This window comes from Oryza glaberrima, chromosome 12, assembly GCF_000147395.1.
Source record: "Oryza glaberrima chromosome 12, OglaRS2, whole genome shotgun sequence".
Classification (NCBI taxonomy): Eukaryota; Viridiplantae; Streptophyta; class Magnoliopsida; order Poales; family Poaceae; genus Oryza; species Oryza glaberrima.
In genome coordinates this window covers 14,132,330-14,147,073 of record NC_068337.1, presented here as the reverse complement: position 1 = coordinate 14,147,073, position 14,744 = coordinate 14,132,330, and the positions used below count along the sequence as shown (strand labels likewise).

The 14,744-nt window shown below is 41.7% G+C and overlaps 1 protein-coding gene and 1 pseudogene across 1 annotated transcript; both read left to right on the top strand.

The window, feature by feature from the left end:
• Positions 1-219: 219 nt before the first annotated feature.
• On the top strand, positions 220-1,918 carry LOC127757879 (aspartic proteinase nepenthesin-1-like). Its single transcript, XM_052283469.1, has one exon. The coding sequence runs from the start codon at positions 285-287 to the stop codon at positions 1,692-1,694; it is 1,410 nt and encodes a 469-aa protein (XP_052139429.1). The 5' UTR covers positions 220-284; the 3' UTR covers positions 1,695-1,918.
• An 11,302-nt stretch (positions 1,919-13,220) lies between these two features.
• Positions 13,221-14,454, top strand: LOC127756569 (uncharacterized; annotated as a pseudogene).
• The last annotated feature ends 290 nt before the right edge of the window (positions 14,455-14,744 follow it).

Genomic DNA, 14,744 nt, shown 5'->3' with positions numbered 1-14,744 from the left:
CTGTTTTTTTTTTACGCAAAGTATTACTCTGTTTCGTTACATCACATATGTTGCTGTTCAATATATATAGTTCAGCACGATGAAATAAAATTAATGTTAACACAATCGAGCAATATAATATTCTAAATTCTGCCAGTGGCTAGCTATGCATGGCAGGACGACCAGAAACCCTATATATACTCATTTAACTAGCCTTGTTCATCAAACATCCCAGCTAAGTTTACATAATTATCATACAAACAGCAAGCTAGCTAGCTTGACAGGCAAACACATAAAATTCAAACATGGCCAGGAGCATGGCCATGTCGACGTTGCTGCTACTAGCAGCTGCCTCTCTCCTCAGCCTGCAACTACTCCACCCGCCGCCGGTGGCCTCCGCCGCCGCCGTCCGCGCCAGACCAAAGGTCGGCGGCTACTCCGCCAAAAGCCGGCCATGGGTGTCCAAGCTGGTCGCCGGATTCCTCAAGAAGCAGCTGCGCAACAGGGGCAACAAGCAGCAGCAGCAGCTCGGCGGCGAGGCGGCGTCCGGCGCCGCGCCGCCGCTCGTCATCAACATCACCGTCGGGACGCCCGTCGCGCAGACCGTCTCCGGCCTCGTCGACATCACGAGCTATTTCGTGTGGGCGCAGTGCGCGCCGTGCGCCGCCGCCGCCGCCGGGTGCCTCCCACCGCCGGCGACCGCGTTCCGGCCCAACGGCTCCGCCACGTTCTCGCCGCTCCCCTGCTCCAGCGACATGTGCCTCCCCGTCCTGAGGGAGACGTGCGGCCGCGCCGGCGCGGCGGCCAACGCCACTGCCGGCGCTCGCTGCGACAGCTACAGCTTGACGTACGGCGGGTCGGCGGCGAACACGTCGGGCTACCTCGCCACCGACACGTTCACGTTCGGCGCGACGGCCGTGCCCGGCGTGGTGTTCGGCTGCAGCGACGCCAGCTACGGCGACTTCGCCGGTGCGTCGGGCGTCATCGGCATCGGGAGAGGCAACCTGTCCCTGATCTCGCAGCTCCAGTTCGGCAAGTTCTCGTACCAGCTGCTGGCGCCGGAAGCCACCGACGACGGCAGCGCCGACAGCGTCATCCGGTTCGGCGACGACGCCGTGCCGAAGACGAAGCGCGGCCGGTCGACGCCGCTGCTGTCGAGCACCTTGTTCCCGGACTTCTACTACGTCAACCTCACCGGCGTACGCGTCGACGGCAACAGGCTGGACGCCATTCCGGCGGGGACGTTCGACCTGAGGGCGAACGGCACCGGCGGGGTGATCCTCAGCAGCACGACGCCGGTGACGTACCTCGAGGAGGCGGCGTACGGCGTCGTGAGGGCGGCGGTGGCGAGCAGGATCGACCTGCCGGCCGTCAACGGCTCGGCGGCGCTGGAGCTCGACCTGTGCTACAACGCGTCGTCCATGGCGAAGGTGAAGGTGCCGAAGCTGACGCTGGTGTTCGACGGCGGCGCCGAGATGGACCTCTCGGCGGCGAACTACTTCTACATCGACAACGACACCGGGCTGGAGTGCCTCACCATGCTGCCGTCGCAGGGCGGCTCGGTGCTGGGAACGCTGCTGCAGACGGGCACCAACATGATCTACGACGTCGACGCCGGGCGGCTGACGTTCGAGACGGCGGCGGCGGCGGCGGCGGCTATGTCGCAGATGACGATGATGCTCGTGCCTCTCGTTGCCTCGCTGCTGCTGTTCTAAGCTTGGAATTTCCCAAATTAAGCTAGTGTCATCTTATGTTTGTCCTATCATTAATTTTGTGTGATTATACCATTTTGTCACGGATTAGTCATGATTATTTGAAATTAAGTTGTTTTCTCCAGATGTAGACTTCTATTTTGATTTGGATGTATGCGTGTCGACCATGAAGTGTGCAGTACTACCTTCGAGGAAGAAAATTACACAGGACTTGAGTCCTTTACTCATCTGTAAGACTTTGCGTCCTTGTGCGACACCTGTCTAATACAAATCTCAAAGCAACATGTCTATCTCCAACAAATCGTCTGCTCTGTTTTCCTTACTTCCGACCAAACGACGCGTTCTTGTAGCGTCCGAGAGGATGATGTCTCCGACGAGGTCACGGTGTCTAGCCTGGGACGGGTGGAAGCACACAGCTCCGGTTAATTTGCTTCCGCCCCAGGACCTGCTATATTGCTACCATGCCCATGACGACCAGCGCAATCGCGACGCAAATCTAGGCCGGTGTGCCCGGCCGGGACCTCGCCATGGCTGGACTCAACTTTGCATCAGCAAGGAGATTTAGAGAAAGACAACAGAAGTGGTCCATTTTGCTCCAGCACAGGCCCGGTCCTGTCAATTTGGTGGCGTAGAGCGAAGCTAGAAAAATAGGCCCTTTAATACAACTATAATAATATAACGATGTTTCTAATAAATTTAATGCATAAAAAAATTCTTATTAAACAAGTTATATATCTTACCTTAAAATATCTTCTTAACATGTACTGATGTGAAGTCATCGACGATGCCATCAATATTCTGACATTATCCTCTATAGGGCCTTGATCTGCTGGATGCATAGTTTGTTCCTCCACAGCAACTATTGCCCACTCATCTGTATTTATTGAAGTGCTTGTATTACTCTTAAAAAAATTATTAATAGCTCCTTTTTGTGCTTGTATCAAGTCCTTCATCCTTCTCTTCTTTTTTTCTTTTCTCACTTCCAGATGCGTGCTTTTTGGCAACATGATTTCAATGTAAATTTAGAAATAAGTAAGTAATTTATGAAAATTATGTCATACTAGATTCAATTCAACATCTATCTATTATATACTAAAAGTCCATTAAACTTCCTACAAACGCTCCTAAGCTGCCACGTGTTCTCCAACAAATGCTCCTAAGACGCCAAGTGGCAACCTAAAAATCTAACCGTTGATTTTCCTTTAAATTGGTGGGTCCAACATTTTTAACCATTAGATCAAATAAAATAAATAAAATCCTCCTCTCCACACCGGTCCCCACCACCTGTACGTTCCCCTCCTGGCCTTCTCTCCTGCCCCTTCTGTACGTACGTACTCCCTCTCTCCCCTCATCTCCAGTTGGCATATTATACGTCACCTTAAATAATTCTACAAATATGTTTCGCTAAATTATATCGATGATATTCAATCTATCTATTATATAGTAAAAGTCCGTGAAAAATTTTATAAATGCTTCTAAGCTGTCACATGATGCTTATATAAATGCTCCTATAATGCCACGTGGCGCTCCAATAAATTAGTAAAAATCTGAGAAAAAAAACCTAGCCTTTAATTTCACTAAAATTAATATTAATAGGCCCATCACTCCAAGCCGTTGGATACTTAGATTAGATTGATTTTTCTATTTCTTACAAAGAGGCATCCCCTCTTCCTGTGTATACGCATGTACATAACTCCTCTCCGTTTCTCTTTTAAGGAAGTTTTTTTTTTTTTTTGCTATCGGATGAAATTACATGCTCTATTGTGTCATTATTATGACTAAAATCACAAATTAGAATTTAATACACCTCTTAACTATAATTTAGCTTGTAAAAATTATGAGAAGAAAGTGACCATTATTATATTGTTTCATGCTATATAATAACTTCACTGGCATGTAACTAAAATAGTTCTACAATGTCAGAAAAATGTAGTTTACACCAGTATAATTTTAGTTGTAGAAATATATTCCCTTAAGAAACATGTAGATATATATTAGGCACATTTCGACAACTTGCATGCCATATCTATCTATTATATGCTAAAAGTTAACTAAAATTCCCACAAAATACTCTCAAACCCCCACGCGGGACTCCTATGAACACACCTAAGCCACCATGTGACACTACCACTGGTGGAGAAATGGTCTTTCCTCCCGGTTTATAACCCCCTATACTCCCGGTTTTGCAACCGGGAGTATGAATCTTTAGTCCCCGGTGAAATAACCGGGACAAAAAAAAAATCATTTTTTAGTCCCGGTTGGTATTACTAACCGACACTAAAAATGCTAGAGCCAGCACCGGTGGTTGGCAGTTTTTTTTTAATTTTTTTTTCATATGGATTTCACTAATCATTACATCCCGTAAAAGAGAAATCCCCAAATCACATATCAAATTCATCATAAATTCTAAAAAAATTTACATCACAAATTTTGAAAAACCATCACAAATAAATTAGAACGATAGTATTAAGTAAATTAAAACAATATGAATTCATCCGATTATAAATTAATAAAGATAAAAGAATACTGAACCTCCACAAAGAACTCTACTAAGGCCTGGTTTAGTTCAAAAAAATTTTGTTTTGGGGTGTCACATCGGATATACAGACACACATTTGAAGTATTAAACGTTGTCTAGTAACAAAACAAATTATAGATTCCGCCAGGAAACTGCGAGACGAATTTATTAATCCTAATTAATCCATCATTAGCAAATGTTTACTGTAGTACCACATTATCAAAAAAGGCACAATTAGGCTTAAAAGATTTATCTCGCAATTTACACGCAAACTGTGTAATTGTTTTTTTCCCACATTTAATCACATAACTAATTCTCAAAAACAATCATCACAAATCCTCAAAACAAGAAAATCAATTCCGAAGGCTGTTGTGCGCGCCTCCCCAGCCCGGCCAGCTGGCCGCCGCCGCCGCCGACCTCGACCGGCCACCGCTGACCCAGAGAGGCCGTGGTAGGAGGAGGAGGCGGGGAGGGGGAGGAGAGGGGAAGTGGGAGGAAGGGGAGAGGAGAGGGGGATCGGACAGAGGAGGCCGATCGAGAAGGAGAACGCCTGAGATTGAGATGGGATCGAGGAGGCTGGAGAGTGGAGATGGTTTTTAATGAGAGAGGAAGTGCATATGGTTTTTATCGGTCTTATCGATAAGAGAGGACTCGACGTGCGCTCGGAAGGATTTTTGGTCCCGGTTGGTATAAAGAACCGGAACTAAAGATCTAAGATAATTGGGGCCTAACTTGTCCCAATAACTTCTTTGAACCGGGACTAAAAATGATCTTTAGTCCCGGTTGGAAACATCAACTGGGACTAAAGATCAAAAAGTTTTTAACCGGGACTAAAAATAATCTTTAGTCCCGGTTTCTATTCGAACTAGGACTATTGTAGTTTTTGGCTAACCGACCAAAGATGTTTTCTCTAGTAGTGTACAATAAATCCTAGAAATTCTAAAGAAATTACATAATACACCTAACCATCGATTATTTTAACTTAAACATGGTGTACCTATTATTTTCTAATGCCATCTTAACAATATAAAAACGGAAAAGACCCACTTCCCACCCATTCACATGTCACGTATGTGTTCAAGTGACGTCTCCATACGTACATTATCTCTGCTTCTCTCCCTTCACATCCTCTCTTTTTTTCAATGGACAACATTATGTAAAAAAACAACAATTAGAAAGATTAATGATTATAATTTTAAAAGTTTTATCTTATTTTTAGTTAGTTTCAATTGTTGTTTTATTTATAACTAAATAAATAATTCAAGTTCCATGTTATCCATATTTTTATTATAAATTTAAATACATCATTTGAACATTGGCACCTCTGTTTTGCATGGAAACCAAATAGGAATGAGACATTTCGAAAAGTTTGACTATATGCATTATGTTATATTAAATCAGTCTACTTGATATAATTTGATTAAACGTCCCATATTGCACTTGTAAGTAACCATGTATCGATACATGTCTCAAAAAATAGAAAACGATCCAATGGATTTCATTATTTTCATGAATTAGATCTATTTTTGAAAGAACCATACGTAGACATGTCATCTATTTTTAGAAAAAAAAAACATAAGACAACACGTGTCATGTCTTACCAGTTATAAAAACAATAAAAGAAATGCTGAGAAAAAAGAAACATCTCTCATCGGTTTTTACTAAAATCCTTCCTCCTCCTCCTCCATCTCACATGTAGAGAACACTGCCCTCCCATTTCTTATATTTTTAGCTACTAACCTAGACAAGAAACAATCAATGTTAAAACAACTCCAATTTTTTTATAAGCTATACATGTCTGATTTCTATCTAATTATTCTCTATTTATAATTAAACTAACAATGTAATATTTATATATGCATATATTTTGCTGTATAAGAATTATATCATTTGGGCACAGTCCACCCATGCACTTTTCACCACATCTAAATACCTTAAAATTTTGACAACAAATATTTTGTCATTATGAAAAATTCTACAAACATGCATAGCTAAATTAAATCACTAGTACCAGAATAAAATTTTCATATTTAATTTGCCAAAAGAAAAAGAAATAACTCAACAACATAGAGTCGCACCATGCTATGTTTTGAAACATGTATAGCTAAATTAAACGTACACTTCGTAAAAAAAATAACTAACTAAAATATGAATAGTCTGAGCCGCTGCATAAAACATCGAGTTCCTTTAATTAGAGAAAATGGTCCAATTACTTAATGTTTTTTTTTCTAAATGTGCTCAAATAATCCAAATAAATAAAATGATCTTTTATAAGTTCAGATTAATATTTCATCATTATAAGTTCTCAAACATAGTCTACGATGCATGCCCGTGCATTCGCACGGGCTATCTTCCTAGTTGTAATAAAAATGAGTGATGGTAAATTACCAAGATGAGAACTAGAGAAAATGACTATTCACTGCCCTAGTTGCACAGCTGCACGCCTCCACCGCATGGATCCCTAAATCCTGAATCAAAATTTCAGAAATTTAGGGAGAGCGATTGGGTACGCCTGCACCGCATGTATCACAAAATTTAAACATATAAACTTAGCATACATCAAAGGGGACAGCAATTGGGTACCTCGTGGTCTCGTAGAACTGAACAGATAAAGATCAGATATTTGCATCTCGCTGTCGGCTGCCGTTTTGCCACCGAGCATGGAGCATGACGCCGTCGACGCGCAGGCACACGCAGTTGTCAACATAGCGTTGCATAGCTGAGACGTGGCTGGAGCCTTGAAGGGCGGCGAACAGCTGAATAGGCGAAGAGGCGATTGCGAGCGAAGGCGAAGCGATCGGATGGAATCACGGAAGAAAGCCAAATCGATGCAACTTTTTTCCAGTACGTGTGCCTCTTCCTCTCTTGAGCTAGTGGGCTTCCAAATTCCTATAAGCTGTTATGTACAGCATATATGGGATTGGGCCCCTTCACTTCGTGGGCACAGCCTCCCCCCCCCCCCCCCCGGTGGCGGGCCAGTACAGCATGCAACCAGAAATGTCTTCACTCCTTCAGGATCTCACCATGGGCGGTTGGAGGTACATCCTCATCCTCAAAGGGTGAACGACGGCTGGTTGTCGGTATCGAGGACAGACTCGACGGAGGAATTCCGGCGCCGCATCTTGGAAAGGGAACGATGGCTACTGTGAGTTAGGGACGAAGAGGATGGCTTGCTTTAAGCTTGGTGATTGACACGTGTTGCTAGGAGGACAAAGTCCTTCGAATATATAGCTATTGATTAATTACTCCCTCGATTTTAAATACATGATGCTTTTCATTTTTTTATATGGTTTAACTAGCTGCTTTTCATTTTTTACATCCATACTATCATAACATAATATTACAGTTCTTTTGAAATTTTATCTTATAATGCCAAACAATCGGTCAGGCATATCTCAAAAACCATTCAAGGTTATATCATGCATACCATTTGAACACATACCGTACACTATTGCTACAGGTAAAAATTACGATACAAGGAATTCAATGTTATTATGATCGAATCGTCTCAGGAAGACGCACGATTTAGTGACAACCAAATGAAGGATAGATTAACGATTGGATTGTTTTTCCCTTCATTAGAAGTTCAAAATTTTCATATTCTTTTCCAAAGTTTTAAAGAATTTATGCTAGGACACAAATCATTTGCACAATTGCTTCATTGGGTAGTGCAAAATATCAGCAATTATTTGAACCTATTCTTTTTTTCTTTTCCGCATGTTTGATTGTTTTCTTCAAAACATTGTTTGTTTGAAATAAGAGCAGAATTATATAAATTTCATTGGTATGTATAGTGCTTATCGACAGTTATGTTCACCTTGGTAAATCACCTTAGCTGCCTCAAGTACGACGCTTCGTCATACGTGCAAAAGGGAAATATGCACACCTGTCTTTAGAAGCTGTTTTCTTTTTTTTTCAAAAGATAAATATGACGGTCTAGTTAATAGGTCCAAAAACCGATGGCAAGATATTTTTCCTAAAAAAGTATAAAATAGTGGGTTCACTAATTAAATTAATTTTAGTTAATATAGATCATAAATTGGTAATTTAATGGTACAGAATATAATTGTGTAACATTTATTTTAAACAGCGTGTTTTTTAAAAAATTGATATAAAATAATGGTTTGATATAATAGGTACATCGGTTTAAGTAAAAAAAATTATATTGTTAATATCATGGGTAAAATAATATAGTTTGTAAAATTTATTTTCAAACATTGTGGAGCTCATTTAGTCATATATATGATGATATATATAATCTATGTTTATAAAGTTACAATTTCTTAAAATTTATAATCACTAATAATAATTACGATTTCGTCTATATGTGGAGAAGAGAGGGAAGAAGAAGAAGGAAGCAAATGTATGTTTTTAATGATATAAGTAATTTATATTGATATGTTTTCCCACTTTAAACTGTACGTTACAGTTGTGTATGTATTTTCGTCTTTTCTACAAGTCGTACGTACGTACCTTTTTCTCGTCGGTACGCTGAGTGAGATTAGGAGAGAGATTATTAATAGATTTAATCTATTGGTCTCAATTTGATATTTAGTTTTTTCTCACATTTTTCAGATTTTTTTTCTAATTTATTAGAGTATATTTTTACAACTTAAAATATATGAATATTAATTTTCTATCTCGGCTAACGAAGAAGGGGAGAAAAGAAAAAAAGTAAGAACAAAGAGGGTACGTACATATGTACGTGCACGTCCACATGAAGAGATATAGGACATTTTCTACGTGTGATTCATTTTTCAGATGAACGTAATTTGAAAATCTTAAGATATATCTATGTTAGTTAAATAAAAGGAAAAGTTAGAGAGAAGGGGAGAGTTGGAGGGTAGCCAGGGAGGGAGTATTCGTATACGTACTTGCGTTTGTATAGTGGAGGGTGAGGCTACCCCATTTTTAGATCTAATAGTTCAAATTAATGGATCCACCGATTTAATGAAAAATTAATATATTTTTTCTAATTTATTATACCACAATAGTATGATTTATAAGAACCACACGTAGTAAGATTTATTTTTATTTTTATCATTCTTGATCTGATTTAATTATTCTGAAGTTATGTATAATGATAAAATCTACATCATTATTTTATTTTTATTTTTATAAGTTTTTTATATTTTTATAAGTGTTTTAGTGCCACTCAAAAGTCAGAAAATATAACCCAACAGTAACATATTTATGTTGAAACTCAAAATGTAGTGGATATGGGACTTTACCCGTAATTTAATCCTAAGCAAACTAACAACAAATTAACAGATGATTTAAAAAATATTATCAGATTAAAAATATTAGCGCTATAATTTAAATTGTACAGTTGTTTAAATTTTCTTTGCAACATGTCTGTTATGGTTATGGATACCACATACCCAATAGTAATCGACTAAACTTGGCGGGGCCCACCACATACCATGTCTTATACGGAAACAAACCTCGTATATAGAAGGAGTTCTGGATAAGGAAGGACGAGTAGAGTTTTATATGGAAAGGACAAGGACTAATCAGATTATATCGATATTTATCTCCCTAATTTTACTTGGACAAGGGGTCATCTATGGGTATAAATACAAGCCCCCTTAGGAGGAGAGGGGACAATCACCACAATCTACGACGCCACAAAGCCACAAGCCAATACAAACCAATACGCCGCCAAATATCAACATCAGAGATTAGTCTAGACATACCCCATCCGGCTCCTACGGAGACCAGCAAGAGGGATCTAGCACCATCTCTGATCTCACCGAGTAAGGATTCAAGGAGGAAGACTGTGCTGTCATCGACTAGGAGTTGGTTATCTAGCCGCCAAGTCGACGACAGCTAGATAGGTTATCCCAAATATTGTATTTGTGTGATCCATATAAATAAAGAGCAACACCGGCTTCGCCCAACAGGATGTAGGCTATTACATGGCAGATAAGGGGCCCGAACCTGTATAAAAATCCCTGCTCCATCTCTTTTACCTCAATCTCGCATATACCCTGGTACCAACGATCCCCATACTATTCAAATACCGTAGTCACGATCTTAAACATCAACAATGTCATGGACAATGACGTGCTTAATAAGTAGGGTAACTCATCCAGCTTAAGTAGGAAATCCTCAACAAATTAACAGAGATATAAATTAAAAAGAGATCTTTTAGATAGCATATATATGCTTCTACATCCGATGGCAGGAGTAATGGCCCCACCAAATTGAAGTTATACGTACTCAATCTTATGCTTGAGATAAATTATAGAAAATTTAGAATATTAACCTAATGACCGAAAATAATGATCCACTAATTTGGAGGGGACCATGAGTCTGTGATCGTACATACGTATGGAGAGGGGAGATGGAAGAAGTACGTATATATGTTAAGGTATGAGATTTCATCTGATGGTTGAAAATAATGGGTCCACCAGATTAAATGAAAATCGACGGTTAAATATTTTGTTTTTTTCTCAGAATTTTTCTAATTTATTGAAACGCCACATGACAGCTTGAGAGCGTTTATGAAAGTTTAATGGACTAATATAAATATTTGGATTTTTCCTGTCGTCACACTGGTTTTTCGTCCTGATTCGTCGCCCCCCTCCCCCAAAATCCCAATCCGAATCCAATCAAACCCCAGAAAAAAATCACAATCACAATCGGAGTTCAATCACACAAATCATGATGCATGTACACATATATATCCAAATAAAAACCAAAAATTAGATCGAAGGGGGTCGCCGCCGCTGCCGTCGTTGCCGAACCACCGCCGTCGCCGTCGCCGTCGTAGTCGAACCACCACCGTCGCCGTCGTCGTTGATGTGGATCCGGTGGAGGGGAGAGCGCCGCCGCCGCCTCCCCTCCCACTAGATCCGCCGCCGGCGGCGGCGGAGGGCACTCTCCGGTGGTGGGGGAGAGCGCCGCCGCCGCCGTCAGTGGTGGGGGAGGACTCCGCCGCCGCCGCCGCCGCTCGCGGGGCGCCTCCCCTCCCGCTAGATCCGCCGCCGGTGGTGGGGAGGGTGCCGCTGACGCCGCCGTGGGTGGTGGGAACGCCGCCGCCGCTATCGTCAGTGGTGGGGGAGGACTCTGCCGCCGCCGCCGCTCGCGGGGCGCCTCCCCTCCCGCTAGATCCGCCGCCATGGTGGAGGAGGAAGCCGTCGACGCCGCCATGGGTGGTGGGGGCGCCGCCGCCGCCGCCGTCAGTGGTGGGGGAGGGGCGACGTCGTCGCCGCCGCTGCTCGGGGGCGTGGAGGGGAGGGCGGCGAAGTGAGATGGGAGGGACGGAAATGGGCTAGGGTTCGACGGCTGAGAGGGAGGGGGTTTTGTTTCCCCACTATCGACGCTCGGCCGTCCGATCAAAACCCTAGAGATCGGACGGCCGGTGTCATCCGGGCCAAAATCGGCCCAAGAGGGATCGAGAGTGAGGCCTCTTTTCTGGCCCAAGCCCAGGTTGCGGCCTGGGAGAGGAAAAGTGCGCCCGCGCGTGCGCAAAAGGCCGTGGGCGGACTGGCATGGGTCGTAAATAAGTCTATTTTTGGTCTCTCGGGACGAAAAAAAGAGAGAATAAGTTCATTTTTAGTGCTCATTTTTTCAGAAGCATTACAATTATAGTTATATTGAATATGTTTATTTCGAAGCAAACCTAAAAGAAAGTATTTTCTTTCTTTTTCCAATTAAATAATTGTTAAATGATGTTTGTATTAATAAAATTAGCAATTAAGCTCTGAAAATTCCAATAAAATTCCAAAGAGCGTAACTAATTATGGAGAATTCAATAAAATTAAATTTAACCATGTCATTTTATTTAACCATGGAGAATGGAGAATTTTACTCGTAAATTTATTTAATTATACACATACCTACTTAAAAATACCAAATATTTCAGCGAATTTGTATTTTAATTAATTGCATATTTTTCTGATCTGTAAACTTCCCGGTGCAACGCACAGGCACTTTTGCTAAACCAAACAACACTTTTGGTTAATATACACACTCTGTAATCACCCGATACAACGCACGGGCACTTTTGCTAGTATAATAGATAGATAGATAGATTAGTATGTTGAAACTTTTCATTTGATTTATGTCCGGATTTGAATGACTTGAGTTCATATATATGTTCTCTAAGATCAGTTCGTATTACTAATATCCGGCACCAAAGGTTTTTTTAGAAATAAAATAGCTATAACAAATTTCAGTTTGAAATATAACTTGTATAAAAAGAAAAGAAAAAAGATTGGGATAAGTGATCCTATCAAATAGTTGGAGTACAATACAGAGCTGTGTATGGGCCAAAGGTTCATCCAGTTAATGGGCCACACAGGCCGAGAAACAGGAAAAGAAGCCGGCCGTCGTCACTGGGGAGAGCGCATGATACAACAAGCTGAATTGGGCACATGGTGATGGTGTGTCTGCTTCAGAGGCATTTATGCGTGAAATATAGTCCTGTTGGTTATAGTGATCTAATCTTTTTTTTTTTTGTTGGATAGGATAATCTAATTCTACAAATCGGTTGGAGGGACATGGAATGGATGAAATAAATAAAAACTTATAGTGACACTTATTTGTCATATATATATATATATATTTATCAAAATATAATCATCTGAGTTTTTTTAAGATTTAATTTTAACAAATATAATGGTACAGTCAATTCACAAATTAGATAAATTCCGATGCAAGTTGCTAATATAAAGGTGAATTGGGACAGAGAACATCACTATCTCTGGAAGGCTAATCATTACCGTTCCAAAGGTGTCAGATTTGTCGCCACCATCACGAAGACAGCAGTGATACCACTAAAGTAATACTTGATTAGGCATATACTCCTCCATCTTAAAAATAACTCAATCCTAATTTTGAATCTGGATATATATATATATATATATATATATATATATATATATATATATAAACATATAGACATACTAGACTATAGATGGGTTGTGTTGTATTAAAATACAACCCACCCTCTACCCCCCACCCTGTACCCTCGACCTCCTCCCCCACCCCATACAATAATAGTAATTATGTTACTACTAAACTTCCTCATATATATAGCATTCATATACTCATTTTTTTCCGTTAATTTCTTTCTATTCTTCCGGATCTGGAGCGAGGAGGTTGCCAGAGGCGATTTAAGAAAAGGAAGCACCGACGAGAGGCCACCATGCCGCCCGCGGATCTGGAAGCAAGCTCCACGACGATGGGCGCCTGCCTTTTTCGCCCACGGCCTCCACTGGCTTCCCTTCCGCCGCCGCATCGAGCTCCTCCCCACACCCTCCCGACCGGCCCTTGCCGATCTGCTCCGCATTAGCGAGCTATACGGAGGAGCCAACGTCCTTCGTCCTCATCGGCGGCCGCCGTTACGCCTTCGTCCGCTCGGCCGCAAGATCGCCATCATCGCCCACGCTTGTTTGTCGTGATTGGCAGCTAATTACTCACCTTCAGATCTATCCCCGGTGGCGCGTGCACCTGCGTTATCGGCCAGAGACCTCACCACGTCTCCTCCGTGCACCCGGCATCAACTCCACCACCCATCGGATCTGCTCCCTTTTCCTGTTGTCTTCATTTTTTTTCTTTCTTTTTACACACCTGTTGTTTTCACAGGGATCAAAACCATGGATAATTGTGGTTAGGCCTGCTGCTGCTGCTGCTATACTGTTGTTTTGATGATGAATTCAGTGCATCCTTCCTTCCTTCGATCTTGATTTTGGTTCATGTTCATCTTTTCTTGATTTTGGTTGCGGCAGCGATGGCAGTAAGCAGCGAAGTCGCGATACGCGAGGGGCGCTACGGCATGCAGGGAGCGGCAAGGAGCTGGGCTTCTGGGGGAAGCCTGGCAGGGGCAAACGCGCCGGGCGCCTAGGTGGTCAGATGGGAGCAGAGCAACCTAGCGCTTCTCCCTGTATGAATTCTTTTGGTTCCAACAGTGAGTCAGTAAGTATGGCATTTTTTTCTCAATCTTTCTGATTCTAGACCTGTAGTTTGTATTGTCAATTGAAGGGATTTATAATTTCTGAAATTTATTGGTAGATCTTCAAATTGCAACGGAGAAGAAAACACCATTACTTAATTACTTCATTGCTCCATTTTTGTTCAGACTTACTGTGAGAAATTACCCTGGAGTTTGGGAACATGCCTAAACTTAGCTACCTGTAAGTGATATTTGTCTTATGTAGATGATGTTTTTGTAACTCCAGTTGATGTGGAGCACTATAGGAGGTTAAGGTTTGGAATTTTTTTTTCCATGCATGGCAACTTAATGACAATGATTAGTGGGGTTAAAGATATGTGGTTGATAAATACTGAAGAATTTTGATGACCTTGTGGTCTGTGTCCATCGGTATGATTTTCGTTATTTTAAGTGACGTTGTGCACAATACTCACAGCCAACAACTCAGTTCTCCTTGTGATTAGGAATAGTAAGCAAGAGAATACCTCCACTGTAGTCTATAATTGCACTAGCTAGTCAGTTCCCTGGAAATGTTAAATAATATGGTTGCTAAAATGAATTTAACAACCATGGACAACCTACTGAAATGAAAAAT

Coding starts and splice junctions, on each gene's coding strand:
- LOC127757879 (XM_052283469.1), top strand. CDS start 285: ATGGCCAGGAGCATGGCCATGTCGACGTTGCTGCTACTAGCAGCTGCC.